General features: G+C 34.1%; 7 protein-coding genes and 1 long non-coding RNA gene across 9 annotated transcripts; 4 read left to right on the top strand and 4 right to left on the bottom strand.

The window, feature by feature from the left end:
* Positions 1-2,491: 2,491 nt before the first annotated feature.
* LOC9308802 (polyubiquitin) lies at positions 2,492-3,986 on the bottom strand. Its single transcript, XM_021020785.1, has 2 exons — positions 3,870-3,986; positions 2,492-3,536 (listed from the first exon to the last, which is right to left on the bottom strand). The coding sequence occupies exon 2, from the start codon at positions 3,534-3,536 to the stop codon at positions 2,619-2,621; it is 918 nt and encodes a 305-aa protein (XP_020876444.1). The 5' UTR covers positions 3,870-3,986; the 3' UTR covers positions 2,492-2,618.
* A 309-nt stretch (positions 3,987-4,295) lies between these two features.
* LOC9310897 (vesicle-associated protein 4-3) lies at positions 4,296-5,602 on the bottom strand. Its single transcript, XM_021020829.1, has 6 exons — positions 5,502-5,602; positions 5,348-5,429; positions 5,113-5,231; positions 4,925-5,002; positions 4,670-4,792; positions 4,296-4,536 (listed from the first exon to the last, which is right to left on the bottom strand). Exons 2-6 carry the CDS (start codon positions 5,397-5,399, stop codon positions 4,480-4,482), a joined length of 429 nt encoding a protein of 142 aa, XP_020876488.1. The 5' UTR covers positions 5,400-5,429; positions 5,502-5,602; the 3' UTR covers positions 4,296-4,479.
* Positions 5,603-7,804: 2,202 nt separating this feature from the next.
* Positions 7,805-8,417, bottom strand: LOC9310898. Its single transcript, XM_002874785.2, has one exon. The coding sequence runs from the start codon at positions 8,325-8,327 to the stop codon at positions 8,058-8,060; it is 270 nt and encodes an 89-aa protein (XP_002874831.2). The 5' UTR covers positions 8,328-8,417; the 3' UTR covers positions 7,805-8,057.
* LOC110227238 lies at positions 7,856-8,564 on the bottom strand. The gene is given in 1 exon segment (XM_021020841.1): positions 7,856-8,564. A coding segment is annotated over 1 exon segment (132 nt). The 3' UTR covers positions 7,856-8,432.
* Positions 8,565-10,034: 1,470 nt separating this feature from the next.
* Positions 10,035-12,022, top strand: LOC110227247. 2 transcript variants are annotated; one of them, XR_002331020.1, is made up of 4 exons: positions 10,035-10,400; positions 10,787-11,353; positions 11,485-11,528; positions 11,845-12,022. It is a non-coding gene; the product is annotated as an uncharacterized LOC110227247 (long non-coding RNA). The 2 variants fall into 2 exon arrangements; XR_002331019.1 differs by having other exon boundaries at positions 10,787-10,872.
* A 6,753-nt stretch (positions 12,023-18,775) lies between these two features.
* Positions 18,776-19,959, top strand: LOC9310899 (CTP synthase 1). The gene is made up of 5 exons (XM_021020840.1): positions 18,776-19,042; positions 19,156-19,233; positions 19,312-19,397; positions 19,476-19,630; positions 19,721-19,959. Exons 1-4 carry the CDS (start codon positions 18,947-18,949, stop codon positions 19,513-19,515), a joined length of 300 nt encoding a protein of 99 aa, XP_020876499.1. The 5' UTR covers positions 18,776-18,946; the 3' UTR covers positions 19,516-19,630; positions 19,721-19,959.
* Positions 19,960-21,965: 2,006 nt separating this feature from the next.
* Positions 21,966-23,318, top strand: LOC110227209 (putative nuclease HARBI1). The gene has a single exon (XM_021020750.1). It carries the CDS (start codon positions 21,981-21,983, stop codon positions 23,265-23,267), a length of 1,287 nt encoding a protein of 428 aa, XP_020876409.1. The 5' UTR covers positions 21,966-21,980; the 3' UTR covers positions 23,268-23,318.
* A 1,360-nt stretch (positions 23,319-24,678) lies between these two features.
* LOC9308804 (putative PAP-specific phosphatase, mitochondrial) lies at positions 24,679-27,536 on the top strand. The gene is made up of 9 exons (XM_021020761.1): positions 24,679-24,878; positions 24,968-25,067; positions 25,148-25,250; positions 25,354-25,565; positions 25,879-25,938; positions 26,226-26,566; positions 26,743-26,821; positions 26,917-26,967; positions 27,252-27,536. The coding sequence occupies exons 1-9, from the start codon at positions 24,790-24,792 to the stop codon at positions 27,399-27,401; spliced, it is 1,185 nt and encodes a 394-aa protein (XP_020876420.1). The 5' UTR covers positions 24,679-24,789; the 3' UTR covers positions 27,402-27,536.

Below are 27,536 nucleotides of genomic sequence, written 5' to 3' on the forward strand. Positions count from 1 at the left end.
GTCCCTATTCGCAGAGAATTGCACTGTGTCCTCTTCTGCCTTATTTATTGGTAAGACCATCACAAAGAAATATGAGACAATATCTTCATCTCATTATATTTCTGTGATTGGCTGAATGCAGCTGCGGTTTGTCTCTCTCATTTCTTCAGTTCACAAACATGAACAGCATGAGAAACTTAATCATCACACCTAAATTCTTCGTTAAAAGAAAGACAGAGGCATGGCTTGGTGGATCAAGTTCAGAATATTCAAAGGCTTGGTGGATCAAGTTCAGAATATTCAGAGTAGACAACCGTATTGAAGAGTTCTACACTTTGCCCTATAACCTCAACGGATTCTTCCCTCCTATACTACTAGTAAAAGCCTAATATTATTAATACACTATGATTGACTTCTGATTTTTGGTAGTGGTCTCTAACTTACGACCCTGGTTGAAGTACATTTATACTTCAAAATTCAATTTCATCCTCTTAATTTAGAATTGTAGATTAAATAAGTCTTACTTAAATCATACTCCATCGGGTCCATAAGATTGATTTTTCTTAATTTGTGTGAAAAATCCAAAACATTATTCTTAAAAGAATGATGTAGAATTAATATTATTAAACTACAAAATAATAATAAAATTATAAATTTATGAACAGAGGGAGTATTTCATTATGAAAGTCAGTTATTAGTCTTAATCAATAGTCTTTGTCCAAAAAAAAAAAAAAAAAAAGTCTTAACCAATAGTCAATACAGTCATTAACACAACTTCTTGAACAGCTTTTTCAAAAATTTCTAATTGGTTCATAGCTCAACTTGAATAATTTGATGTACATGATTAAAAGAAATAACTCAAATTGAACATAAAAACTTCATTTAAAAAGTCATATTTTTTTATGAATTGGGGAAATAATCAGTAAGCCAGCTTTTTCACATCAAAGTAATAAAATCAGACGGTAATTCCATATTTTTAGCAACAATCATCATCGGTAATGTCCCCAAATAATAAAATCGAAATTTAGTTTATTTATAAAAAAAAATGTAATCGCCATGGCTCTGTAGATCGTAAAACAAGATCCACAGGTTCCTATCAGTAAGCGAAACACGAACATTTGTTTATGTCCAATATAGCGTCGAGCTAGGATCATAGCCCAAGAGCTACCTTCGACGTGGCATCGGACAATTTCAATTAATAAAGAAGAAAAAAAAAACAAAACAAAAAACCCTCAGCGGACCCTTGTCAAATCAACCACACAGCAGACACAGAAGTCACGCTGTTGTGTTAAGTGTCATACGGCACTTCCTATCTTTTGGGATTTCTTCTTCATCGGGTTTTAAAATTCAAAACTCAACATAAAACGATTTCAAGGAAACAGAGAATTTAAAAAAAAAAAAAAAATGCTAGAAAAAGTGGTTGAAGATATGAGAAAAAGAGAGAAGAGAATCTGAATTTATATAGAGGGTATTGAGGCGGCATAACTTAAAGCCCTAGCGTGTGTACGAGGCGGCATAACTTAAAACCCTAACGTGTACAAGGCGGCATAACTTGAAACCCAAGCGTTTGATCGAGTTACCTTATAGCCCATTAAGAGCCCATATGTATTTGTGTGCTGAATAGTGAATAATATATTATTGGGCCAGTAGATTGTGGAAGAATGCAAACAGAGAGGCTTTAACATCGCTTAGGATTTAGGAAGAGCGCTCCAACTACGATGATTGGTACTGAAAGTCTCAAACGGCTATGTTGTGCATATAATCTTAGAGAAAGGTACTGTCTTGTCATGTACTCATGTTTTATGAGTTTCTCCGCTCTGTTTTGAAGAAAAGTGCGGAATTGTGTTACAATGTTGCAGATGGAGAGGAAATTGAGTTTAAATCGAACATAAGTTTCATAGTTTAGTGAAGGACAAGGCTCTGTTTATATCAGAACTTGGGGCTCTTGCTAATAGTATTTCTCCAGAAGTTTTGGTTATATAGAGGTCCAATTAAACGTATTTTAGTCATTTGTATTTTGATGTTTGTATAAACCCACTGGATCATTATAATGTTTTGATTGATAGAAAAAGAGAGAGAAATATTCATTTTATTTACACTTGTGAACTGTGATCATCAATGAACTGAGTCCATCCCTCAAAGTTTCAATACTTTCCACAACAGAAATTCTACAGAAGATAACAATATTAACCAAGATGGAAGAAACTTCATCTCTCTCATTAACCAAAATGCCAATCGATCGATAGACTCAGCATCTTGCAGTCTCCTCACAGACATCTCATTGTATTGTCCCCTGTTTTTGCTGGGACATGTCATTAAAAGTGCTTAAAACATTTGTTCTAAATCGCACGCACAATTATGAGGTGATTGTTTATCACACACCGTCAAAGAAGTTAAACCATCAGATGTTTGACAAGTATTGCAGAGCTGAACATTAGATCCACTCTTTACTTCTCATAGTCATACTCATCAAACTAATAAGTTCGATTTGTCATTTGAAAGAAAGGAGAGATAAACGGAACCGAAACATAGTTGATCAATTATTTATTAAGGGAATTACAAGGCCCCAAAACACAAACCACCGAAGTTTTAGAAGAAACGAGACATGAACATGTAAGCATAACAGAGAGAAACAAGGTTTAGAAACCACCACGGAGACGGAGGACCAAGTGGAGAGTAGACTCCTTCTGGATGTTGTAGTCAGCCAAAGTGCGACCATCCTCAAGCTGCTTTCCAGCGAAGATGAGACGCTGCTGGTCCGGAGGGATACCTTCCTTGTCCTGGATCTTGGCCTTCACGTTGTCAATGGTGTCAGAGCTCTCTACCTCCAAGGTGATGGTCTTTCCGGTGAGAGTTTTCACGAAAATCTGCATACCTCCACGGAGACGCAACACCAAGTGAAGGGTAGACTCCTTCTGAATGTTGTAGTCAGCCAAAGTTCTGCCATCTTCAAGTTGTTTCCCGGCAAAGATCAATCTCTGCTGGTCCGGAGGGATACCCTCTTTGTCCTGGATCTTGGCTTTGACATTGTCGATGGTGTCAGAGCTCTCCACCTCCAAAGTGATAGTCTTTCCAGTCAACGTCTTGACGAAGATTTGCATACCACCACGGAGCCTGAGAACAAGATGAAGGGTCGACTCCTTCTGGATGTTGTAGTCAGCAAGGGTTCTGCCATCCTCCAACTGCTTTCCGGCGAAGATCAACCTCTGCTGATCCGGAGGAATACCCTCCTTATCTTGAATCTTGGCCTTCACGTTGTCGATAGTGTCAGAACTCTCCACCTCAAGAGTAATCGTCTTCCCCGTTAGGGTCTTGACGAAAATCTGCATACCACCACGGAGCCTGAGAACCAAGTGGAGGGTGGATTCCTTCTGGATATTGTAATCAGCCAACGTACGGCCATCCTCTAGCTGTTTTCCGGCGAAAATAAGCCTCTGCTGATCCGGAGGAATGCCTTCCTTGTCCTGGATCTTGGCCTTAACGTTGTCGATGGTGTCAGAGCTTTCCACCTCGAGGGTGATAGTCTTTCCGGTGAGAGTCTTAACGAAGATCTGCATCTGCAATTCAGAATAAACTGAGATTAATCGACAAATTCAATCGCACAAATAAGAATCAGATCCGATCAAGAAACTAATACCAGATCTGGATAGATCTCAAAGATAAAACTCAAATTCGTTGAAAAAATCGGATCAAATTCAAAGAATCGACGAGAAAATAAACAGATCCACGAAAACAACGAACCCTAATCGAGAATTAAGATGAGATCTAACGATCAAACACAGATATTTTTCTCCGATCAAAGATAAACAGAATCAAATTCAAAGAACAGAGACTTAATCACGATCGAACGAAACAATACGAAGAAACTGAAAAGGAACCCAGAAATCTACCTTGATCACGGTTGAAAGATTTGAGAGAATGATTTTAAGATTGTTTGAGAAATTTGGAATCTGAATTGTGAAGAAGATGAAGTCTTTGGGTATTCATTTATAGAAAAGAGAAGACGAAGACGACTCGGTCACGAGAAAGCTGAAGAAATAGCTAATTAAAATTTGACACGTGTGTATATTGACGTGTATTGACGCAACGTTTGTTTGGGTAATTGGCTAATTAATTGCTTTATTTTTAGGTTAGGAAAAGTATTTTGTGCTTTGAGTTGATAAACACGATTTCTGTGCCGGCGGCAACCACTTTATTAACGCCGTTATTTATTAACTTCGACAACCACAATTTCTAACGCCGTTATGATAGCCAGACGTTTTTTTTCTTTAATCAACGGTGGAGCCCATAATTGTACATTGGGTCCCATTTCTCAAAACAACAAAATGCGCTGCTTCATTACCAAACACGATGATCTCCTCTGCAAATAATTTTGGGATTACTGATCATAAATACAATCTTCTATCTCCTCACACAACACATTTTGACTGGGCACAAACAAAAAACACATACACAGTTACACACACACACACACTTTTTGGTCTTGGTGGTCTTTTATTTTCAAGCCGCGTCTACTCCTCCTTGTTGCTGTGCAAGATATCTCTCTCGTCGTTGCTTCTGGTAATTAGTACAGAAGATAAACACATTAAACATCAGTATCACACTTTCTTTGTTGTCTTATAAAACAAAACAATACAAAAAGAAGACGAGTGAGTAAGGCATGAAAAGAATGGCATTGCATGATGCTCACCCATTCATCGATCACAAGCCCTTCTCCAATTGGCTTTGGACCAACAATACCCTCTGATGCTTTCTTCCGTGCTTCATCTGCAGCATCCGCTTCAGCCAATTGACTCTTCAATTTCTCCATCATCTGTAGACAGAGAGGTAACAAGTTTAAAGATCAGTGATACTTAGAATTGTTTAAGCAGAAAAATGATCCCAGTTAAGTTCACAAATGATGGCGATAAGAACCAGAAAGAGAAGAAGAAGAATAAAGACTCACGGAGTTAGGGTTTTCGGGATCCAAGAATACCACACGCATTACTTGCTCCTCAGAGACATGATCTTTTTGCTCCTCAAACTGCAAAACACAAGAGCATCCACAATTCTTAGAATCCAAGAACAAAAGTCTTATATTATCTTATCTTCTCTTTTCTTTTCTGACCAGTAGTTTCTACAAGTTTCACATACCAGCTCAGGCATATAGTCTGTTGGGACTTTCATCTTCAGGCTCATGATTTTAAACTTAACCCCGCTCTTTTGTTCCATCGGCTTTTCATTATTCTCAGGAGGCTCAACAAACTTAAAAACTAAAAGATTCAACAAGACATAGAAACAAACAGTCACCACATAATCCTCGAGGCCAATGCTCAAAATACCCTAATCAAACAGTACAAAGAAGCAAATATACAAGAGAAGCAAATACCGGTTGCGATAATTTCTTCCCCAGGAGAAAGAATAGCACCAGCCGGGCGCATGAAGCAACTCTTTGGTTCTGTTGTTTGAAACTGAATAAACCGAGATAATCAGCAGAGATGACAACAACCATAATCAAAAAGCTTTTTGAATCCATAACAAACCTTAAACGCTACATGTGACTTGCTCGTATTCTTAATCTTAATGGCACTCCTGACTTGCTTCCCAGGCTCATCTGCAAACAAACTAATTCATTACAATCTCATCCCAATAAAGACTGAACCTTCAAATTGACAACACTCAACAAATTTTGGTCCACCATTTTATTCCAAAGAAAACATTAGTCCTAAAGTTTGCCCAATGGCTTATACAGTTTATAGTAACGTAACAATTCCTACAAGTCAACATCACCATCTTCAGTACCCAATTTCAATTTTATCAGATTTCGAAACTGTTTGGATCATAGTGTGATATTGACTCACAAGGGAGGTAGAGTTTGGCTGAAGGATAAAGTTTTGCTGAAGGATCAAGGGGAAGAAGTGATCTCGCGAAGTGATCTCGCGACAGATGACATAGAAGGGATCGTGGCGGTGGTTGATGATGGTTTTGACCCAATCCTTCGACGACAGGAGGTCCGTGATATTGGAAATGGCGAGATTGATGAATGTAATTTTGATTGAGATGAGAAGATGTTGCAGAAGAAGTAGCCATGGAAGAGGCGGAGGAGGATGAGGTAGCTTGAGCGTTGGAGTTTCGAAAGGGGAGCTTGAATTTGCCCCGACGGCGACCATCGGAACCGGATTTTTCCTCCGTTAATGCCATCGGAGAATCGGATGTAAGGGGAAGGATTAAACTGGATTTGATTGTGCTGGTTTCAAGTCCGGGTTGGTGTTTTTCGATTAAGCGGAAGTCATCAGAAGTGGAGAAGAAGAGGTAAAACGCAGATAGGAATAGCGTTTAACACGATGGCGTTTTGGATTCGCTTTAGGGTTTGACTGGTTTAAACGCAGCGGTTGCGGTTGCGGTTGTGGGAGTTTGCGGAAGCAGGCGATTGCGGTTTCAAGCGTTATTTAGCGTTTTGACCGATTGGTTAAACGGTTGTAAACGGGTGCGTTTACGGGAGATTTACGACTCGTTGATCAGCGGATACGATAGCGGTTAAACCAAAATTTACCAAAATAAATTTAATATATGATTATAAAAAGTATAAAACACCAAAAACTATAATTATGAAAAAGTATAAATTTTTTAAATATGATTAATGATTAAAAACCTTAAATAATTATTCAAATAAATTTTATATTTAAAACAAAAAATAATTATTAATATTATAAAATTAAAATTAAATAATTATTTTTTTTAGAATTAACGTGAATATATATGACTTGATAATATATATTTATTATTTTTTTTTAAACCAACCGCAACCGCCCGCAACCGCAAACGCTTGCGGGAAAGAGCTTTTTTGATATCCAGCGATTTCGAGAGGTTCGAAGCGGTGTGGAACGATTTCTGTGATTGGACCAACCGCTAACAACCGCAACCGACCGCTAACAGCCGCTAGGCGGGTGCTAGCAGGAGAACCAATCAAGCCCTTAAACTACTTTTTGGTTGTTGTAGTGATTACGTTCTGGAAAAAAATTAGCAGTAAAAAATAATTAAATAACTAAAACTTAATAAACAAAACAAAAAACTTACAATCTTCATTTTTTGTTTTCCCGCTGTAAATTTTTGCTCTTTGATAATAATCATTCAAATATATATCTTTTTAACACAAATAATTTTACCATTTTAACGTTATAGTCAAAACTATAATATCTCACATGTTACAAAATATAATGCGGGACAACACGAACACTTCGTGCCGATAAATCCACTTTAAAATTAACTTTACAAAAACTAGAGAGAGAAAATGATGAAAAAACTTTCGTATTTTTTGTTATTATTCTAGACATATTTCAAAATTGAACATTCTATCAGCATAGACATTATCTTCACCAGATTAAAACAATGTGTGAGAAAGTAAATCTATCTTATTTTCTACAATCAGGCTTCTCATCGCCACATTAATAATGGAATGGTGAAAGACTTCGACAATTTTGATGCCACATCAATAATGAAGTTACATGCTCCATAAGTGATGCCACATTATTAATTTATTAGCTTTTGAACTACCATCCTAAACCCAAAAAACAATTTTGTTCTTTCCATAAACCATCGATAACACGCGTTATCCATTATTTCATCGTATATGTAGAGGGGAAACAATTCTAGTATCATCCAAATGGACCAAACCTACCAATATCAGCATTTTTGTTTAGGCATGTTTTGATAATTTGCTGAGTTAAGAAATCAAGTTTTACTCGGCAAACAATTTTACATTATCTAAAAATCGACAATTAAAGATTGCAGGTTGGAGTTTATTAAAATGCAAAATAACCCCTATGCAACATTTTGTATCATCCTCTTTAATAAAAACAAACATTTTGTATAATCTATAGTTCAATCCACATGTAAATACTTGATTTGGTGAAGACAAACCATTATCTTCATCGATTTACTTTTCATTTTATACATGATTTACATCAAACACAATTACACAAAATACAAAGAAACGAAAAAAAAAAGCTATTCACAAAGAAAAGAAAAATACAAACTCAAAACACAAACAACAAACTGTTTTGGTTTCGTTTTCTTTTCTATTATTCTCTTAACCAGATCTAACAAGATCCCCAACAGCTCAGAAACATAACAGTCCTCAAAGATTCCTCCGCCTGTCTCAGCCTCTCACTCGCCGCCGCACCAAATCGACTCGATTCCAGATCTCCTTTAAGCCTCCTCACCGACGACGACGACGACACACTCTGCGGCGACGAGACCGATTCTTTGACGGCAGATCTTAAAGTCGTCGTTGTATCTCCGCCGCTACTACCGGTAACACTCTTCTCCTTCATCAACTTACCGGAAAACTGATTAATCACTCTATTCATCCGATTTTATAAATTTCGATCCTTAAGATTTTTTCTACTAATTATGGCTTTTCAGATTCCGAAGAGAGTTTTTTTTTCTTTTTGGAAGAGTGAGAGATGTTTTGGTTATATAGAGGGAGAAGTGAGTGAGCCATATGATTTGTGAGAAACTACCGGCTCAGACGGTATAAACCGGAGGCTTGACGAATCGTTGGATAAATGACTGACACGTGGCGGTCAAAGGAAGGTTCGCGACATGTGTTGGTGTGGATATGATCGAAGAGGAATGGATATTTTATTACTTTCGTTTTACTTTAAATCATTTTCGTTTTTGAAAAAGTTATTTATAATATCTGTGTCGTTTTCCGTTGGATAATTATGAATCATTACGATGTTTTTTTTTTTTTTACTTTGACGAAGAAATTAGTTGTTTCATTAATCGTTGGATAACGTTTTTTGTTTTGCTTCACTTTTGTCTAATTATACTATATAAATTCTTCTTTTGATAAGTTGTCTACTCGGATTTGACCAAGTTTGTTTTTATAAATTTTTTTTATTTCAGTCGTGCTTTTTCTTCAACATGTCTTTATAGTTTATAGTAATTTTTTAATATTAATGTTTGTGGTTACAACTTACACAATTCGAAATCACAAAATTACGATACAATGTTGAAAAAAATTACAATCGTTTTCATGTCATTATATTGTATTGTACATGATCGAAAGAGCAAACCATGAATAGGTGAAGGTGGGAGATTAAGGGACTTATAGAAAAAGGATTTTTATGTTAAGAATGAAGTTGCAGGTTTTTCTGGGAATGCTGCGATCTGTCTTATTATCACAAATGAAAGGGCTATATATATAGCCTACAGATGAAGACTCAGTTAGCAACCACGTCTAACTAAGTCTAACAACTTGTTGACTCCTTATACATCGGAGACTTATTCAAAACCAATAAACAAACTAAGACCAAATCAAAACCCAACATTTTAGTTGTGTGGTAAAGTGGCAAGCTTGTCTGCCACTAAGTTGTTTTTATTTCATGTATACACACTACTTGAGCCTCGGCAAAAAGTTTGATCAATTGTTATAAGCCATGCACCAAGTTCTTCATTCGTAAATTTGTTGTTTGCATGTTGATCAATTTATTTGTAAACACCCCTCTCATCTAATACAAATATACAATCCAAACCGAACATATATGTACCATGGAAAACTACCATCGTGTCGTGATAATTATTTGATACAACCATTTGGTGGTGGTAGCTGATATTTGGTAGTGAATGATAGTATAGGTGTGAAGTATCCAAGTTGTCGTATATTTGAAAAGCATGCATTCACTCTTAAACCCCGTCTCTTGCTTTGTGAAACTGATCCGAAGGTTTTATCATTTTATGGAATTGATAATCATATCATTGTTTTGGATTTGCAAAGTCTATATGTTAGCCAAAAAGATACCAATAAATCACCCTTCCAAATATATATTTTGGCCGAATTAGCACACTACAAAAAAAGATGAGCATTGATAGCATATTAGGATAGCACGGTTTTCGTAATTGCTATTAAAGATATTGTTTGAGATTTGATAACAATATCATAGCATTTCAACAATGCTAAGCCTTATAATAGCAAAACAAAAGACGAAATTCACTCTGAACCGCCAATACTTACCAAAATTTTTACAAGTAGCGCCCAACCAAAAAAAAAAATTTACTCTGGACTAAAAAAAACCTAATTACTCTCATTCTTCTTTATCCTCTCATACCTCGTCACTCGCTTCCTCTCCAGATTCTTCACTTCTCCCCACACAAAACAAAGCAAAGATCTCTCTCAGATCTGAATCCTTCATCTCCAATCTCTAATGGCGGCACCACCAGCATCATCCTGGGCAAGGGAAGAGTTCGTTTACCTCGCAAATCTCTCTCTCTCTTCTCTCAGATCTGAATCCTTCATCTCTGATCTCTAACGGCGGCACCACAACTAGATTTTGTCGACAAAGACGAACTCACCGTCGAGGAACGTAAAATCCTCTCTGTGACTTACAAAATCGTTATCGACGCACGTCGTGCTTCGTGGTTGTGTTTAAGACTCCCAGGTAAATCTCCGAAGCCTCCGGTCTTAAATCAAAATCTGGAATTTGGCTTGATTTTGTTGGATCTATGATTTTAGTTTCTAGGTTCATGATTTGTGAATCTGTTTTTCTTGCTTTCGTTTCTCTCTTTACTGATTATGTTCTCAAATCTTTTCATAATTTGTAGTGCAAATCGTAGAAACGTTTCATGTATGACATTGTTGCTAATGGTCGAATTGGGATTGATGTGGACAAGTAATTCTATCTATTCTTTACTCCTATACTTGTCTGCAGTTTCTGTCTTTTCCTTTTCATGAGAGTGTCTTTCTTTCCCTTTTCACTCATCGTGATGCTTAGATTTACACCTTTGTCTTTCAAAGTCAAATTCTAATTTCTACAAAATTTTATAGGTTTGACTAGTTTGTCGTGATTCTTAAGCTTGTGGACCTTATAAGGAAGAGGTGGAACCTGTTGAGGACGAATTCTCGCGAAAGAGGTAGTCTTTTAAGAATATGTATACCTTGCTCTTTTCTTTTCTTTTCTTTATTCTGATGATTTCAAAGCTGTGTTTTTTTGTGATGTGGTGTGGTTTGTTTACTTTAAGAGTATTTGCAGCTAATGCTTTCTCTTGGTCTCCACTAGTTTTGGATCATTAATTCGATTTTTGTAGCTTTGATTCACCTTGATTGCAATCTTGTTTTTTTTGCTAAACGTCTGTGATAGTGAGTGATACAATGCAAAATTCTAGGCTTTAAGATCAACTACAAGTTCCTTGTAGATAAGTACACTAGTATATTACTGTTTTAAGGTGAAACTAGCTCAAATAGTTTCTACGGAAAACATGTTAAGCTTTCTCTATGTTCTGGGATGTTGTGTTTGTTTTGTGGGTTAAAAACAGATCAAAAGCTATCTCCGGAAAGTCTCAACCATTCTGTTTAGATACACTACTTGAATATAGAAAGTGCATCATCTGTCAAGTAAGTCTAGATTTGGTTTCATTGCTCTAGTACCAAATCAATTCTTTGTAGAAACCTATATTTAGATTGGTGATAAAACAGATTAGTTTCTTAAGAATTAATTAATGTTCATGTGTTTGTTTATTTGACAGGACGAATATGAGCCGAAGGATCAAAATAAAAATTTGTTCATGAGGTACTTCTAGCACTAATTAAATTTTTTAATTTAAAACGTAAATCATTGATATTGTTTTTTAAAGATCTTCTGTATGGTGTATGGAATGTTGATCCTTGTTATAATGCCTTAAAAACTAGATTGACCATTGATCATTAAGTGTTGAACAAGCTCGCTATTATTGTTGTTAATTTAGAAGCTTTAATCCAACAAATCCTTTTCTATTGTCGCGTATTCATCTTCAGCCATAGATAGACACAACTTTTTTGTATTCATATAAGAAATAGATTTATTTCTTTCTTTCCGTTATGTCTATCTCATACACACATGCTTACAGGATTATGCACAGAAATGCTGACTGGAAGGCGAAACTTAAAGATGAGACGAGATTGAAGTTTATCTTTATGATGTTAGCTTTATTTTGTTTAATACTTGATATGATGTTATGTAAAAATAGATAATGTAATATTATGTATGTTGATGATTTATGAAATATAAAAATTATATTAGAAATTCATTTAAATTTTGTTTTGCAAAACAGGATTCAAATATAATAATTATAGATAAATCTAATTAAATTTCTATAGCAAATATAAAAATTGCTACAATACAATATAAAATAGCACTAAATGAATGCTATAATATAGTATATTACAGCATTCTATTACCGCTACAATTCAACGACTTTTAATAGCATGTTAAAAAACGCTATCGTATGGGTAACACCTACCATAGCTGCCGATGTCATAGCATTTGTGAATTCGCTATGTTATATGTATGATAGCAGATTTTTCGCGCTAACAATGTACATATTTCTTGTAGTGGCATATAGGAGATTTCTGTGGGAGTACTACCGACTGCGGAATACTCTTCAGAGAAGAAAATAGAAAATATGACCAAATAGATGGTGGTACAGTAGCGTTTGGGAAAGATCTCTCCAAATAAAAGTATAAGCATTCTTCCCACTAGTTTGAAATGCTTGTTAGAGAGATAGTTACCAAAAATTTAGGGAGATTACGAGTCGAAGATATGTAACATTCTGATTAAACAAAAAGAGAAATGGGATTATGGAGCAATTGCAAACTTGATTGACCAATAGTAATTGTCAAAATATGTGTAGGTCCTTATATCTACAACCCTTTCTTTTATGGATACGATACATACGTTTCCATCTTGTGATCTAAACCACATAATGATTTTATCTTTTTTTCTTGCAGTTGAACGTTACCAACATGACAATAGGATTTCACTTGTAGTCCTTTTCAAAAATTTGAAACAGGACATATAATATACCGACATATATATAGTTAAAGCAAACATAGTCATATCAACAAACAAATACTCTCAATTTTTTTTATAGGATCTTGTAGTTAAGAAGTTATAAGATATTTACATATAAGTTGATTGCATATATGTTCATAATTTCTATAAGTTGTTTATAGTTTGTCTCCATAAATTTATCTATCGAATCATTCACATCTTAAAAGTATTGTAAAGTATGGTCCATGGATGAAGCTAATTAAACCTTCCGGCTTCAAGGGTGATTATTATGTGGACCAACAAACTACCATCGTGATTATTTTGATTCATCCATTTGGTGATGGCTTCGGTTTTGTGGTGATGATGATGGCAGTATTGGTGAAATATGCAAGTTGTCACATATTCGAGTAGCTAGCATGCACTTTTGGACACTATATTGTCTCTGGATTGTGAATTTCATCTGAAAGGTTCCCATATTTTACGGTTAATAGCTAGATCATATTTTATTTACAAAATTTCCATTGCTAGCTAGAATTAGAAAGGTAGTAATGTATCACCATTCTAAATATACATGTTTTTAGCCGAAATCTGCAAATTTCTCCATGTAATACCGACTTCGCAATTCACTCTTGAGAGAAAATAAGGGGGATTATGGAGCGATTGTATAGGTCCCTAAATCCCAACCTTTTCCGTTTCTGGATACGACGACCTACGTTTCCATCTAAGCCACATAATTTCAATTTTGCTTTTAGTTTGAACCCACAAAATTAAAAACGAGGACAAGATTCCATTTATCTAATAACAAGTGGTTTCAGAAATTTGAATTATGACATAAAATAGACTGACATAGTCAAAAGCTAGACGAAACAACATAACCATAGCCACAAACAAATACTATTTTCTTTATTTATAGGATTTTTTAGTCAAAAGACTCAAAACCACGAACATTAATCTCTATACTATTAAAAGAGAAGTACAAATGAAAATGGGTCGGGTTAAAATCAGAAAATTGACCCGAAATTCTAAAATCGGATCTTTGAAATTTTTTTGGAATATAAATTCGAATTAATAATGAAAAATCGAAATAAAATCAAATATTTATGGAAATCAAATAAAATCTGATTGTACTTATGGTAACTAATAATAAAAGCATATTCCGAACAATATTATACATTAATTATGTATAATAAATTTGTTCATATATTTTTGGGACTAATTCCATAACAATCAACGTTTTTGTCATTAATTTTGCTCATTTTAGCCAATTATCATTAATTGAAAGATATTTTATTTGCTTCTAAAGATTTTTAGAAAATTTATCACAAATAACCCATCTGTTTTATAAATTAAACTAGATCCTGACCCGCACGTATGTGCGGGGTTTCATATTTTAAGACTATAGCCCCCTCGATATTTCATATTTTATTAAATATCGATTATTTTGTTATTTTGGTGATATATATTGTAGTGTATAAATTATAATGTACACAGAAAAGTGTAAAATATTATTTATGACACAATAGCTAATGTTGTGAACCGCACAGTCGTGCAAGTTGTAAGTTTTAGCATATGGTTTTTGATTCAAGTTTGTATTAATTTTTTTTTGTGTTAGTGAACTATATTAGTATATATATATCATAAATTTATCATATTTGAAAATAAGATGTGCGGAAAGAAATGTAAAAATAGTAGCGTTTGCAAAAAGTTTTAGTTAAGATTTTTTTTTAGTGAATTATATAATAGCATAGATGTCATAATAATAACATATTCATTGGAAATTTATCTTTTGTTTAAAAAAAAAACTTTGGTACACACTTTATTTCTGTTTTATTAGTTTTATAATTTGAATAAATTTTTTAGTTATTTAAAGATTTAACGATTTATTTGCATCATTTATTAGTGTTTTATTTATATAAATAGTTTGGTTTTGCTGCATAACAGATAATTGTAACAGTTTCAGAAGTCAGGGGATTAATAGTTATAAAAGAAATGTATAATTGGGAAAGAATATTAGATTTTAAAAAGTGTAAAATTAAATTTTGGTAATGCAACATTATTGTTTATAAATTAAAATTTGGTTATTCAGAAAATTACTACATCTAAAGCTACTGCCGCCACCACACCTACAACTACTGTCATCACCGTCGTCTCAGGAATCTCCTCCACCGCCAATTGAGATCTGATGCATTCTTGGTGGGAATGAGTGTCCAAGCAATGCTCTTGCATCATCTCTACTCTCTGGCGATTCTCACTCGGAAGATGGCAACGTAAATCTAAAAATTTGATACATCTATAGCGGATTGTAATCGACATGCTTTATCGTTACTTTCTTCTAGCACTGCTTAATGATCTCGGTCTCTTGTTTCAATCCATCTTTTAGTTCTAGATCTTTATCCGCTTTTATACAAATATATAAAAGAGAAAAATAAAAAATATTTATAGTCTAATAATGATAATAAAAAAAAATATAATAATAATTAAAAAAAAAAACACACACTTAAATTGGTGCTCGCAAAGAAGAAAAACATATAAATTATCTTTTATAGTTGATTATATCTAACAAAAAAGAACAACTATATATTTGTTTACATAAAAGTACTTATTCTTGTTAAGATTGTTTACAAAAAAGAACATAAGCTGCAAAAGAGTGATCTCAATGAAAAGGTCTCCAATAGATTCTAAAAAAAAGTAGAAACTAACAAATTATATGAACATGGAAAAGACATGAAGAAGAGTACAAAAGTAATTATAGAGATTATGGTTCATCTTTTAGTTTGCGAAAGAAGTAGAGAAGAATAGTTTTATAGTGAAGTATAGAAGAGTGATAAGGGTTTGTTTAGATTTTTCTAAAAGTTATGCTCCTAAAATTTTGCAAATCTAAAACCATAAAGATTACGAAATCGAGTTTATTAATCAATCACAAATTTTCTTTTCTATTAAAAATGTTAATAAGTTTTAAGATTTTCAAAATTAATGAAAAATCAATGGCATATCTTTAAAATAAAGTAAGATAACAAAAAAGGAAAAACTATTTGAGTTACCACAAATAATTTTAAATTCTTTGACATATATTAAAATGGTGTTGATTTTGCTAAGTATATGTTCATTTTTTAGATTTTGATATATTAAGGATTTGACTTTATATAGTTATATAAAACAATGAATTCGTTTTTTCCAATTTCATCTAGCAATCTATTATTTTAAACATGAAGATCATGACCATTGAGTACTATTTTTATTTGATCTAATTATCTTATACAATAATGAATAATAATATATATATTTGTTTTAAATATTATTGGTTTGTTAGGTATTGATAAGAAAAAATTTCGAGGGTTATTTTGCACAAAACCCTTTTTAATATGATAAATCTAAACTTAGGGAATTTTTATTGATACACCGATTTATTATGTGCACAATAAGAGATTGAAGGTATCTTTTTTAAATGATTTCAAAATTATTAGTGTAGTTTCTTAAGGAAATAGATTAACATCTAAAATATATGATGATATTAAATTGATTTTTTTCGTTTAAGAAATTATCTCAAAATATATTACCAAATTAAATAAGTTTCTATATATACAATTTCGAAATCAATAGCCTGATTTTTATGAAAACTACTGCCAACAATTTCCATAAATATTGCTAATTTCTTGATTTTATGGAAATTACTTCAATTACCTTTTTCGATTTTTTTTTCTTTTTTCATATTCAAAAATTCCAATGGCATTAAATGTAATATCCTACAACAAAAAGGTCTTTTATGTTTTAGTGATTCCCAATTAATAGTATAGATTGATATTTTTATTTTGGTCGTGTAAATTAAATAGATATTTTTATTTTGGTCGTGTAAATTAAATAGATATGAAATCCATGTAACTAATTTTAATTTAATTAGATTAAATTGAAATTATGATATTTTCATACCTATAGCTTACCAAAGAAGTTTAATTTTCAATTTATAAAGATTTTTTTGAATATGATATTAGAATTATTCAACAAGATGATAAGTATTTATTAAATTTTGTGAATCATGAAAAATAATAATTAATTTTTAATCATTATACTTCATCTTTCAATCTCTCATCTAACAAATAAGATACATATTCTATTATTACTATGTCCAAACTTCATTTTGTTGTATGACTAAATAATATTCCCATTAGAACTGTCAAAGCGAGTTGATCCGTCCCGTTAAGTCCGTTTTGCGATAGACAAAAAATATTTTGACTTCTGTTAGTCGGTCCGCACGACCCGCGGGTAGCATATATGAAATACAAACCCGTCCCACGAATGTATGCGGATTTGCGGGATTTTCTATGGATTTTGTTTAAATAATTTTAAAGTAACCAAAATTTAAAATACTACTAAAATAAATAAATAAATAAAAATACTATTAAAAGTTTGTTTAAATTACCACATGTTGAATAAATTATAATTTTATCAATAAATACTAATATGCGGGCTGATCCGCCAACCCGCAGATGAAAAGCGATTAAACCTATGACCCACTGCGAATTAATCCATGTGGCCCGCTTATTTGCGGGTTTAATATATTTTCCCAAATCTGCTCCATAGTGAGATGATGTGGGCTCAACCCGCGGTTTTTGACCTATTTTGACTGCTCTAATTCCCATGAATCGTCTAATTTTAGAATTTTAAAACACAAAATTCTATTTTGTAAATCATAATTAATACGATGGGTATATTTATAAATAATTTTACATTTTCTCTACAATTCGTTATTATGAATATTTATAAGTATACTACACGATTCGTTCTACTAAAAAACACACACAATATTAAACGCAACGTATGTAAACCAATATTCTCCCGCGGTGGACCGCGGGTCCGATCCTAGTAAGTTATAGAACTTATCTATATTTTTCCAAAGTATTTATTATTATATAACAGAACTTATATATATATATATATATATATATATAAGCCAAAAAAAATTATATCACCTTATTAAAAAAATATTAATAAGATAGATCACTAAAATAATTGATATGGATCAAGTTGACCTCAAGTTACTCCTTCAAATTAAGAGATCGTCGTAGTATTTAAGGGTCAGATTAACAAAGTTCTTTTGTTCACACAGAAAGTTATTAGTCTCGACATTAAGCTAAATTGAAAATATGGTGAATTAAAATAGCAAACATAAACTAAATCGAATTGTAAATCAGATGGAAAAAATGTTAGACTTAGGAAATTTACATTTGTTTGTAAAAAACACAACTATTGGAACAAAGAGTTGTGATAAAAAAAAAATAAGAACAAAACATGGTGAAAAAAAAAAAAAAAATCTAAATGAACATATATAATTTTCTAAAAAGACACAACCGTAAAGAGTATTTTTCAAATTGTTGAAAATTTAAAAATGTATTTAACGAATAATTACGATAAAGACGTAACCATAAAAATTATTCGGATTGTTATTGTTATATAGATTTAATTTTTGTAACTAATTAAAAGATCATATTTTCCGGATTGGATCATAACATATCCTCGATAAGGCCATATTTATCGGGGGAACCTATGGGCTGTTCTTAGAGTAAACAAATAATAAAAATTGGGTTTAGAAAGTTAAGAACAGGTGAAGTGGTCTTGGGCTAGATCAGTTTTAAGCCCGTTCTCGCGGTGACGTGTCAGGCTGGGATTGGGTACCAAATTTGATATCGGAAATCTTTTCTCATTTGGGCGAAAATCGTTTCTAATCTAGGGTTTGTCTCTCGAAACATCTTCGTCGGCGATTTTGTCCGCCTTTGATACTTCGCCGATTTCGGGCCGATTTCCGGCAAAATCGGAGCCAAATCTTCACCCTGCTTCGTTATTTGCTATCTCGTGTCATTTACCTTTCATTTTAGTTCTTCTTTTTGCCGATACAAAGAAACAGAGAGAAAAGAAGAAAATGGCGGCGAATGGAGGAGCTACGGCGGCTGGTCAGCCATCTGCAGACTCCGGAGGCACATGCTGCTGCTTGGAACATCTTCAAGGTGAGAATTTCAGTCTTAGAATTCTCTGATTTGATTTATTTCATAACCTCTCCACTTGTCTATTGAAAAGGAGACATTTGTTTGCCAACAATATCGTCTCTGTTTTTTTTTTGTTGTTGTTTGCAGAGCGCAGAATGCATTCTGGTTCCTGGTGGTTTTGGAGATCGTGGCGTGAGCGGAATGGTTTTAGCAGCCAAATACGCTAGAGAGAACAAAATTCCTTATCTTGGGATCTGCTTGGGGATGCAAATTGCAGTAATTGAGTTTGCCAGATCTGTAAGAAATGTTTTGCAAACTCTGAAATAACTTCAACTTGTTGTGTTCCTTATCTCTCTTCCTAAGACTATCTTCTTAATGTTCTTCTTCTTATTCTCTGACATGGGTTACAGGTTTTGGGTTTGGAAAGAGCAAATAGCACCGAGTTCGATGCTCAGACATCTGACCCTGTTGTTATTTTTATGCCAGAAGTATGTATTCCAAACATGTATTCATAAATCTATCAATGGAGTCCATTCATTCTCTCACTGTTGTTGATATTACCACAGGGCTCAAGAACACATATGGGAAGCACAATGAGACTTGGATCCCGAAGAACACATTTACAGAACCGAGACTCTCTCACTTCAAAGCTGTAAGTTTAAAAATTGCATTTATCTTTGCCGTTTCCTTGAGAATCCTTGTAGTTTTCAGTTCACGGTTTTAAAGACAGCAAGTTGTTTTCTCTCCGGGCATTTACCAGACAGCAATGACGTGAAAAAGGTGTCTTTCTTTTGATGATGTTAGGTGAATCCAGAAGTAGCTCAAGCACTTGAAGAAGCTGGTTTAAGATTTGTGGGTAAAGATGATACAGGGAAACGAGTTGAGGTATAGAAAATGAGATAAGAGAAAACACCATCTTAGTGTTGGTCTCTCTCTCTCTCTCTCTGTCAAAATCTTATTTGTTTGTTTCAACAGGTGATTGAGTTTCAAGATCATCCATTCTATGTTGGAGTTCAGTTTCATCCAGAATTTAAGTCAAGACCTACTAGACCTTCTCCTCTGTTTTTAGGCAAGTCTTGAGAAACACTTTGTCTCATATGGTCAAAGAGCTGTCTTGAAGTTTGCTCAGTACACTGGTGCTAATGCAATTGCTGGAAGACATACTCCTGGTACTTTCACTAACCAAATGCAGACTTCTTTCAGTGAGCCTAGGTTGTTGATTAAACTAACTACAAGTGTTTGTTTTGGTTGTGAGACATGTAGGTGAGGTAGCTCTGAAGTTTAAATCGGAGTAGCAACACCAACAACCATTTCCTGCCAACGATAAGGTAATTCCCTACTCAATATAGTTTTGATTAGCTGCTGAAGTATCTAGTAAACTGGAGTTCTTGTTCTTGTTCTTGTTTCAGATAGTTGAGTAGTGCTTTGTTAATAAGTGGTGAAACCTAGTAATGTCTGTTTAACTTTCTAGTTGTAAACAGACTAGTAATGTCTGTTTAACTTTCTTGGTTGTAAACAGACTAGTAATGTCTGTTTAACTTTCTAGTTGTGGAAAGTTATAATAAATACTGATCTGACCTTGGTAGTTCAAGGTTAGCTCTCATTATGAGTTTGCTACTTTAAAGCTTTTTTGGTTTGAAAGTGTCTTTATACCTGATTTGATTGTGGTAGGTAATGATACTTTAAGACTAATAACTAGTTTAACTTGCCTCTATTAAACCAGAGGTTTGTTAAATTCATTATCTCCTCTTTGAATCTCTCCTTTTACCTAAGCTTTTACTTCTCTTCCTTCTATTAAGTTGTCGGATATGGGTTCAAATAACCATCCAAATAACCATGTCAATCTCAACCATACTATAGTCTCCAAAACTTCCCTTACGGCAATTTTTCTTCCAATGCAAACATTTCCTTCTCTCAAATCCCTTCTTTTAGTTCACAACCGAGCTCACCACCAGTTCAAGCTGCAAGTCAACCAGAAAAGACACCAAGGGAGAGAAGGCTTTGGACCAGCAAGGATGATCTTGTTCTTATAAGCGGCTGGTTATACACATCAAAGGATGTGATAATTGGGAATGACCAAAGGTCAGGTGCCTTTTGGAAGCGCATAGGAGAGTATTATGCTTCTAGTACTCATGTACTAAATGGGGCTGAGCCAAGGCTCCCTGACCACTGTAGGCAAAGATGGCAAAAAATCCATAGGTATGTCGCTAGGTTTTGTGGAGCTTATGCTGAAGCAGTGAGTGAGAAAGCCAGTGGCATGAATGACTTGGACATTCTCAAGAATGCTCACCAGATATACGCTATCAAGTACAAGAAGAAGTTCAGTTTGGAGTATGCATGGAATGACCTTCGCTACGAACAGAAATGGATTAACCTGGAGCCTATGAACCCTACTTCAAAGACAACCAGCTCTAACAAAAGAAAAGCCAATGATGCTGCACCATCTTCCGGATCAAATGTTGGTGAGCAAGAGAGTAGGCCTCCTGGTATAAAGGCAATGAAAGCCAAGAGGAACAAAGGTAAAGACAAGGTAGGACCAGCTTTGGCGTCTGATAACATGTGGGAGAAGAAAGAGAAGGATATGCTGATGAGGGAAAAACTCCAAAAGATGTCTGTTTACAACACTCTCCTTGCCAAGAATGACACACTGGATGAAGATGAAAAAGTCCTTAAGAAGAAGCTAATGTTTGAGCTGTTTTAATTTAGGCAAAACTTAGTTAATTTACCTTTGTATTGATGTCTGTTTTAACTATGTTTGTCTGAGATGTTTCTGTTAGGTAAGTTTTAATGGCTGTGATGGTTCTGTTTTAACTACCTTTGTATTGATCTCTGTCTTTATTTCCAGTTTCTGATTTGCTTGCAAACTTCTCTCTGTGTTGTTGGTTTCAGGTTGAAGAAGACATGGGACTTGACTCTATGTATTTAAGCTTTACTTTGTATTGATGTAATCGAGTATGTAATGTAAAAAAAGTCAGATGTCATGTTGAATCAATACCCGAGAGTCACATGTGTTTGGATTGTAGTATTAAAGCAAGAGTCACATGTGTTTGGATTACTTTCTTTAAAGCAAGAGTCACATGTGTTTGGATTGTAGAATTAAAGCAAGAGACACATAGATTACTTTCTATAAATATGTGATTCATACCGATGTTTCTCTCATCAAAATCAAACTTCCTATAACTCTCTCAAACTTCCTTCTCTAATATTTTCTCATCTTCGTATTCGGTTCCTTTTTATGGCTTCTTCTTCCAATCATTTTGACTTTCATCATGGATCTAATAATGATGATGATTTTTTTGACCAATATTGTGACGAACAATTTGATAATCTATGTGATGCTACTGAAGAGGTTATTCCGACCGAAAGGAAGAAGCGTACTTATATAGAAAGAAATCGGGAAGACGGGCACAAACAGTTGTGGGAGGATTATTTCTGTGATAATCCGACTTACACGGAGAACCTATTTCGCAGACGGTTTCGCATGAACAAGGCATTGTTCCTGCGTATTGTAAATCGTCTCGCAGCCGAAGTGCCATATTTTAAACCAAAAAAAGATGCCACCTTCCGGAATGGTATATCACCGCTACAACAATGTACTGCAGCAATTCGACAATTAGCATATGGGGCTGCGGCGGACTCGATTGACGAATATGTACGTATTGGTGAAACGACGGCACGTCAATGTTTGGAACATTTCGTCGTCGCAATAGTTGATTTGTTTGGCAATGAATACCTACGCCGACCCACACAAGAGGATCTTGAAAGACTACTCTTTTATGGAGAACAACGGGGTTTTCCCGGGATGGTTGGAAGCATCGACTGCATGCATTGGAAGTGGAAGAATTGTCCAACCGCTTGGAAAGGAATGTATTCACGAGGGACCGATAAACCAACAATTGTTTTGGAGGCGGTAGCTTCTCCTGATCTTTGGATATGGCACGCGTTTTTTGGAGCGCCAGGTACTTCTAACGATTTAAATGTTCTTGATCAATCACCAGTATTTAATGACATTATTTACGGTCGAGCACCCAAAATGAACTACTATGTCAACGGAAGGGAGTATAATTTGTCATACTATCTGACGGATGGTATTTATCCCGAATGGGCGACTTTTGTTAAATCCATCCCACAGCCTCAACACCCGAAACATTCCTTGTTTGCACAACGTCAAGAAGGTGCACGAAAAGATGTTGAGCGTGCTTTTGGAGTCCTACAAGCTAGATTCGCCATGATTAAAAATCCATGTCGGTTTTTGTCTAAAGGCAAAATAGCATATATTATGAGAGCATGTCTCATACTCCATAATATGATTGTCGAAAATGAACGCCATTCATACACTCTCTATGACGAAGAAGAATTCGAAAAAGACGATATTCATACGTTTTCAGTCGAGATGCCTACAAATCTCCAAGGTCTAGGTGATGGTCACACAAGAATTCGTGATAGACAAGCACATCGCCAATTAAGAGAGGATTTGATTGAGAATATATGGAATAAATTTGGACATCTTCCAAATAATTAATAAGTTTTTTTTAACTTTGTATTAATTAAATAAAATGTTTGTAACCTTTAATTAATATGTTTTTTTAATAATTATTTGGAATTGTATTTTGTGTTTCTTTTTATTTTCAAATCAATATTAATATAAGTTTACTTTTTAATGTTTTCTATTTTAAAACTAAATTTTTAATTTTAATATACTTTAAAATGTTTTGATTATTAAATTATTAATTCATATGATCTAAACATGTTCTACCAATAATCAATTACTTTACAAAAGATCTTAATTAAAGCTCTTATAATATTTTAATATTTTTCCTCCCTTAAGATCAATCTTCAAAGATGCACCCTTGCATATGCTCTAATAGTCCCAGGTGTATAATAGCTAACACAAAGGCCTTGAATGATTGGTAGATATAGTGCAGATTAGACTAAAGTTAAAGTCAGATTACTCCGCACATAATGTACTATTTAATAAATTGGACTAATATGCAACACTCCAGACTACAAAACTCCATACTACTACAAGATATATTGGTCTAATTTTTTTATTTTACTCCTTACAAGCTCCATACCAACTTCATATCAATAGTAAAAATTGGACCAAAATATCTTGTAATAGTTATTACTACCTATGTTTCAAAATGTAAGATGTTTTGAAAGTACTTAAAATGGAGATTAAGAAAATTTGTGATTTTAGCCAAAATATTACTCCCTCTGTTTCAAAATATAGGATGTTTTGATTAAAAACACACATATTAAGAATTTTATTTTTTATTTTTAAAAGTATTATTTAATATTTGATTGAAAAATTTCAACCAATTACAATAAAGACTGCAGAATACAAAGAGTCATAAAAATCAAATGTATTTAAAGTTTGTCTAGAAATTTGTAAAACATTCTATATAAAACAAAATAAAAACTCTTAAACATCCTATAATTTGAAACAGAGGGAGTATTTTGATAAAAACACTCAATGAAAACCAATGAAAGAGAAACAATTATTTTATTTCTTTAATTTTAGGGGGTGTATTGAATGATGAATTTAGAGTGATTAGAGTTTTATTGAGTTTTGAGATGATTTTAGTGATTTAGGATTTTGTTATTAAAATTTTCTCAAATCTCACATAAAACCATGAGATTTGTATCTTTTTATTTTTAACTAATAAATTCTTTGAAATCTCACCTAAAGTCACTCAAATGACTTCAAATCCACTACTTAAAATGTTTCTAATAACAATAGATTTGATTGTTTATTTTAAAATTACTAATCTAATAACAATTAATTTTAAAATTTTTTTTAAAATTTATATTTGAATAATATAGGATTTGTCATTTTAATAAAAATTACTCCAAATCTTTTATTCAATACACCCCCTCTCCTCTAGTTTTCGTTTAGTTGACCAAAAAAAACAAAGTCTGTTTAGTCAATTTATCCATCCAGTTCACTAGTAGTAATTTGACAACGGAGTTGGAACGCTTATTTATCAAAGAAAACCGGTTTATTTCCACCGGTTTACCTTCCGCCGTAGATATCAGCCGCAATGTACATTCTCGACACCGGAGCTCGATTCTCCGCCGTCAGATTCTCACCTTCTCCTACACCTCTCAGCAGACGATACTTCATCGTAAGGTCTCTCTCTTCTACCTCAAATCGATTACTTCTCCATCTCCGTAACACATCTCTGATCTCTCCAATCGTTTCCGATTTGTGTCTCTCAGAGCTACTAATCTTCCGTTTCCGAAGCATCAAGCTAAGTATCATAAAGAGCTTGAGGTCGCCATTGATGCTGTTGATAGAGCTTGTCGTCTCTGTGTTGATGTACGCTAAATTTTCACCCCTGCTGTTTCTCAATTTCAGATTTGATGAATATTAAAGTTTGGGTTTTGACAAATATTTAGGTCAAAAGATCGCTTTTTTCTTCTAAAGAGAAGATTGTTGAGAAGAATGATCAAACTCCAGTTACAATTGCAGATTTTGGAGTTCAAGCTTTAGTCAGCTTGGGTACTAGTTGAGGCTTTTCTTGATTGTTGAATCAATAGTTTTAAGTGATTGATGTTGTAGAGGTTCCAGATTGAATCTTATCTTTGCTTATTTGTGATTGCAGAGCTTTCGAAAGTGTTTCCTTCAATACCTTTGGTGGCTGAGGAAGACTCTCATTTTGTGCGTGCTAATAACCTTGTAAGCTCTGTGGTAAGTGAAGTCAAATCAAAAGCAAGCATTGGAGACAATGAGTTGTCTGATGCTGATGTACTAGAAGCAATTGACAGAGGTGGAAAAGGTGCTTACGCTTTTTGCAACAAACCAGCTACTTATTGGGTATGTTACATTTTAGCATGATATATGAAGGTTTCTCTAAGTTCCATTTGTTACGGTAGCTATTTGTTGTTAATGTTAATCTTAATAGATAAGATGTTTACCATCCACAGTAGATTGTCCATTTGAAGTTTGTAAATCGTGGAATGTCATACTTGAAATGAGAAGTGGGTAATCGATTTTTGTGTCCACTCGAAACAGAAGAAATGGCACTAAAATGGCATATCTTTTGTGTCTAGATGATACTTTTCAATATACTGTTCATGCTGTCTGCAATTCGCTTATAAATAATACTCTGTCCATTGATCTTCTGAAGGTTTTGGATCCAATTGATGGCACAAGAGGGTTTCTTAAAGGAGATGACGCTTTATATGTGGTATGTCTCTTAACCCTGCGATTATCGTTTCCTTGTAGTATTTTAAAATGTTTCTTGTGAGAGTTACTGAAACTATCTTGTGGGATTGATACATCCTCAAAAACCCTCCTTTCTTAGCTCTACTCGTTTTTTAAAATTACTTTTGGAAAAACACTACTGATAAGTTCGGAGCCATGAACAAGATAGATTTTTTTTACATGCATATGAGTTGGATGTGAGTTTTCAAGTTTTCAATTCTGTTTCTGATATTCTTTTCTTCGTCATAATTTCTTATGAGTAAATCTCAGGTAGGATTGGCCCTTGTTGTAGATAATGAAATTGTGCTAGGAGTCATGGGCTGTCCAAACTGGCCAGAAGAAATTTCAGATGGATCCACCGGAACCCTAATGCTGTCGCATATAGGCTGTGGAACGTGGACCAAGAGGTTACAAAATGTCTCTGGCAAAGTAACCGGTGACTGGACAAGGTGTTTTGTTGATGCCTGTGTTTTAATGAACAAAGCAAGGTTTTGTATACAAGAAAGCCAAACCTGGGAATCACTTCCTCTCTCTGGTTTCTTCGACGCAAGTATAGTTTCAGAGGACTTACAACATAAAGAGATTCTTCTTTTGCCCACATGTTGTGGAAGGTATCTCTACTAACTATCTCTCTACTAAAACACATGAAAGTTTTCCATCCAACAAGAAATAGTAATGAACAATTTTACCTCTTTAGAGTTAAAACTATCACTTTATAATCTACGAGTTGCTTGTATGCAAATTATGACATTTCTACTCAGTTCAGTTTCCTAATCTGTGTGTACAGTTTGTGCAAGTATTTGATGGTAGCTTCTGGCAGAGCATCAGTTTTCCTTCTCCGAGCCAAAACTCAGCGAACGATAAAGGTAGTCAATTGTTTGATCCGGATCTATGCACAACACAATCTTTTTCTTATTTTGTTCTAGCGAGTATTCTCAAGAGATTGTCTAAAAACATGTAGTCGTGGGATCATGCTGTTGGGATCATATGTGTTCATGAAGCCGGAGGAAAGGTTTGTGAAATCTTTATACACTATCTCAAAGCCATTCTTGCTATACCATATATTCCCACATAATTTCATCGATAAGAGTCTTAAAAATCGACTAATAACAACGACATGGTTTGCTCTGGCTGGCCAATTTACTCATGATTCTTTATGAACTTGGGAATCTAACAACCTAAAAAAGAACAAAACATTTTTCATTCTGATGATCATGATCTCTATTTGAGATCTAATATTTGGGTCTGTTTCGTGGGGTCTAAGTTTCTTGAGATATGGACTGTCTGTCTCGTCAGGTAACAGATTGGGAAGGAGATGAGATCAATTTGGAGGAAGATCAATCAGAAAGGAGGCTCATTTTTCCCGCGGGTGGTGTTGTAGTAAGCAACGGAAGTCTACATAATCAGATTATTGAGATGATCACTTCTGCTTCACCAACTTTTTGATTTATGACTAGTCTCTACTCTCTATACACATATGAATTTCTGAGATTGTTTTTACACAGATTATTTATACTGTGCTAACTTCAAGTCAGTTATTTTAAATGAATTAGATGTAATTCTTTTGTAATAAGACTTTTT

The sequence above is a fragment of the Arabidopsis lyrata genome (genome assembly GCF_000004255.2).
Source record: "Arabidopsis lyrata subsp. lyrata unplaced genomic scaffold ARALYscaffold_6, whole genome shotgun sequence".
NCBI classification, from domain to species: domain Eukaryota; kingdom Viridiplantae; phylum Streptophyta; class Magnoliopsida; order Brassicales; family Brassicaceae; genus Arabidopsis; species Arabidopsis lyrata.

What these genes read in the sequence shown, in the direction of transcription:
- LOC110227209 (XM_021020750.1), top strand. Translation starts at nt 21,981, where the DNA reads ATGGCTTCTTCTTCCAATCATTTTGACTTTCATCATGGATCTAATAAT.
- LOC9310897 (XM_021020829.1), bottom strand. Translation starts at nt 5,399, where the DNA reads ATGCGCCCGGCTGGTGCTATTCTTTCTCCTGGGGAAGAAATTATCGCA. An exon ending in GGAAGAAATTATCGCAACCG is followed by an intron (nt 5,232 to 5,347) that starts GTATTTGCTTCT and finishes TGAATCTTTTAG; the next exon opens with TTTTTAAGTTTGTTGAGCCT. An exon ending in CAGACTATATGCCTGAGCTG is followed by an intron (nt 5,003 to 5,112) that starts GTATGTGAAACT and finishes TGTGTTTTGCAG; the next exon opens with TTTGAGGAGCAAAAAGATCA.
- LOC9308804 (XM_021020761.1), top strand. Translation starts at nt 24,790, where the DNA reads ATGTACATTCTCGACACCGGAGCTCGATTCTCCGCCGTCAGATTCTCA. An exon ending in ACAAACCAGCTACTTATTGG is followed by an intron (nt 25,566 to 25,878) that starts GTATGTTACATT and finishes GATCTTCTGAAG; the next exon opens with GTTTTGGATCCAATTGATGG. An exon ending in TTCATGAAGCCGGAGGAAAG is followed by an intron (nt 26,968 to 27,251) that starts GTTTGTGAAATC and finishes CTGTCTCGTCAG; the next exon opens with GTAACAGATTGGGAAGGAGA.
- LOC9308802 (XM_021020785.1), bottom strand. Translation starts at nt 3,536, where the DNA reads ATGCAGATCTTCGTTAAGACTCTCACCGGAAAGACTATCACCCTCGAG.
- LOC9310898 (XM_002874785.2), bottom strand. Translation starts at nt 8,327, where the DNA reads ATGAATAGAGTGATTAATCAGTTTTCCGGTAAGTTGATGAAGGAGAAG.
- LOC9310899 (XM_021020840.1), top strand. Translation starts at nt 18,947, where the DNA reads ATGGTTTTAGCAGCCAAATACGCTAGAGAGAACAAAATTCCTTATCTT. An exon ending in TTGTTATTTTTATGCCAGAA is followed by an intron (nt 19,234 to 19,311) that starts GTATGTATTCCA and finishes ATATTACCACAG; the next exon opens with GGCTCAAGAACACATATGGG. An exon ending in GACTCTCTCACTTCAAAGCT is followed by an intron (nt 19,398 to 19,475) that starts GTAAGTTTAAAA and finishes TTTTAAAGACAG; the next exon opens with CAAGTTGTTTTCTCTCCGGG.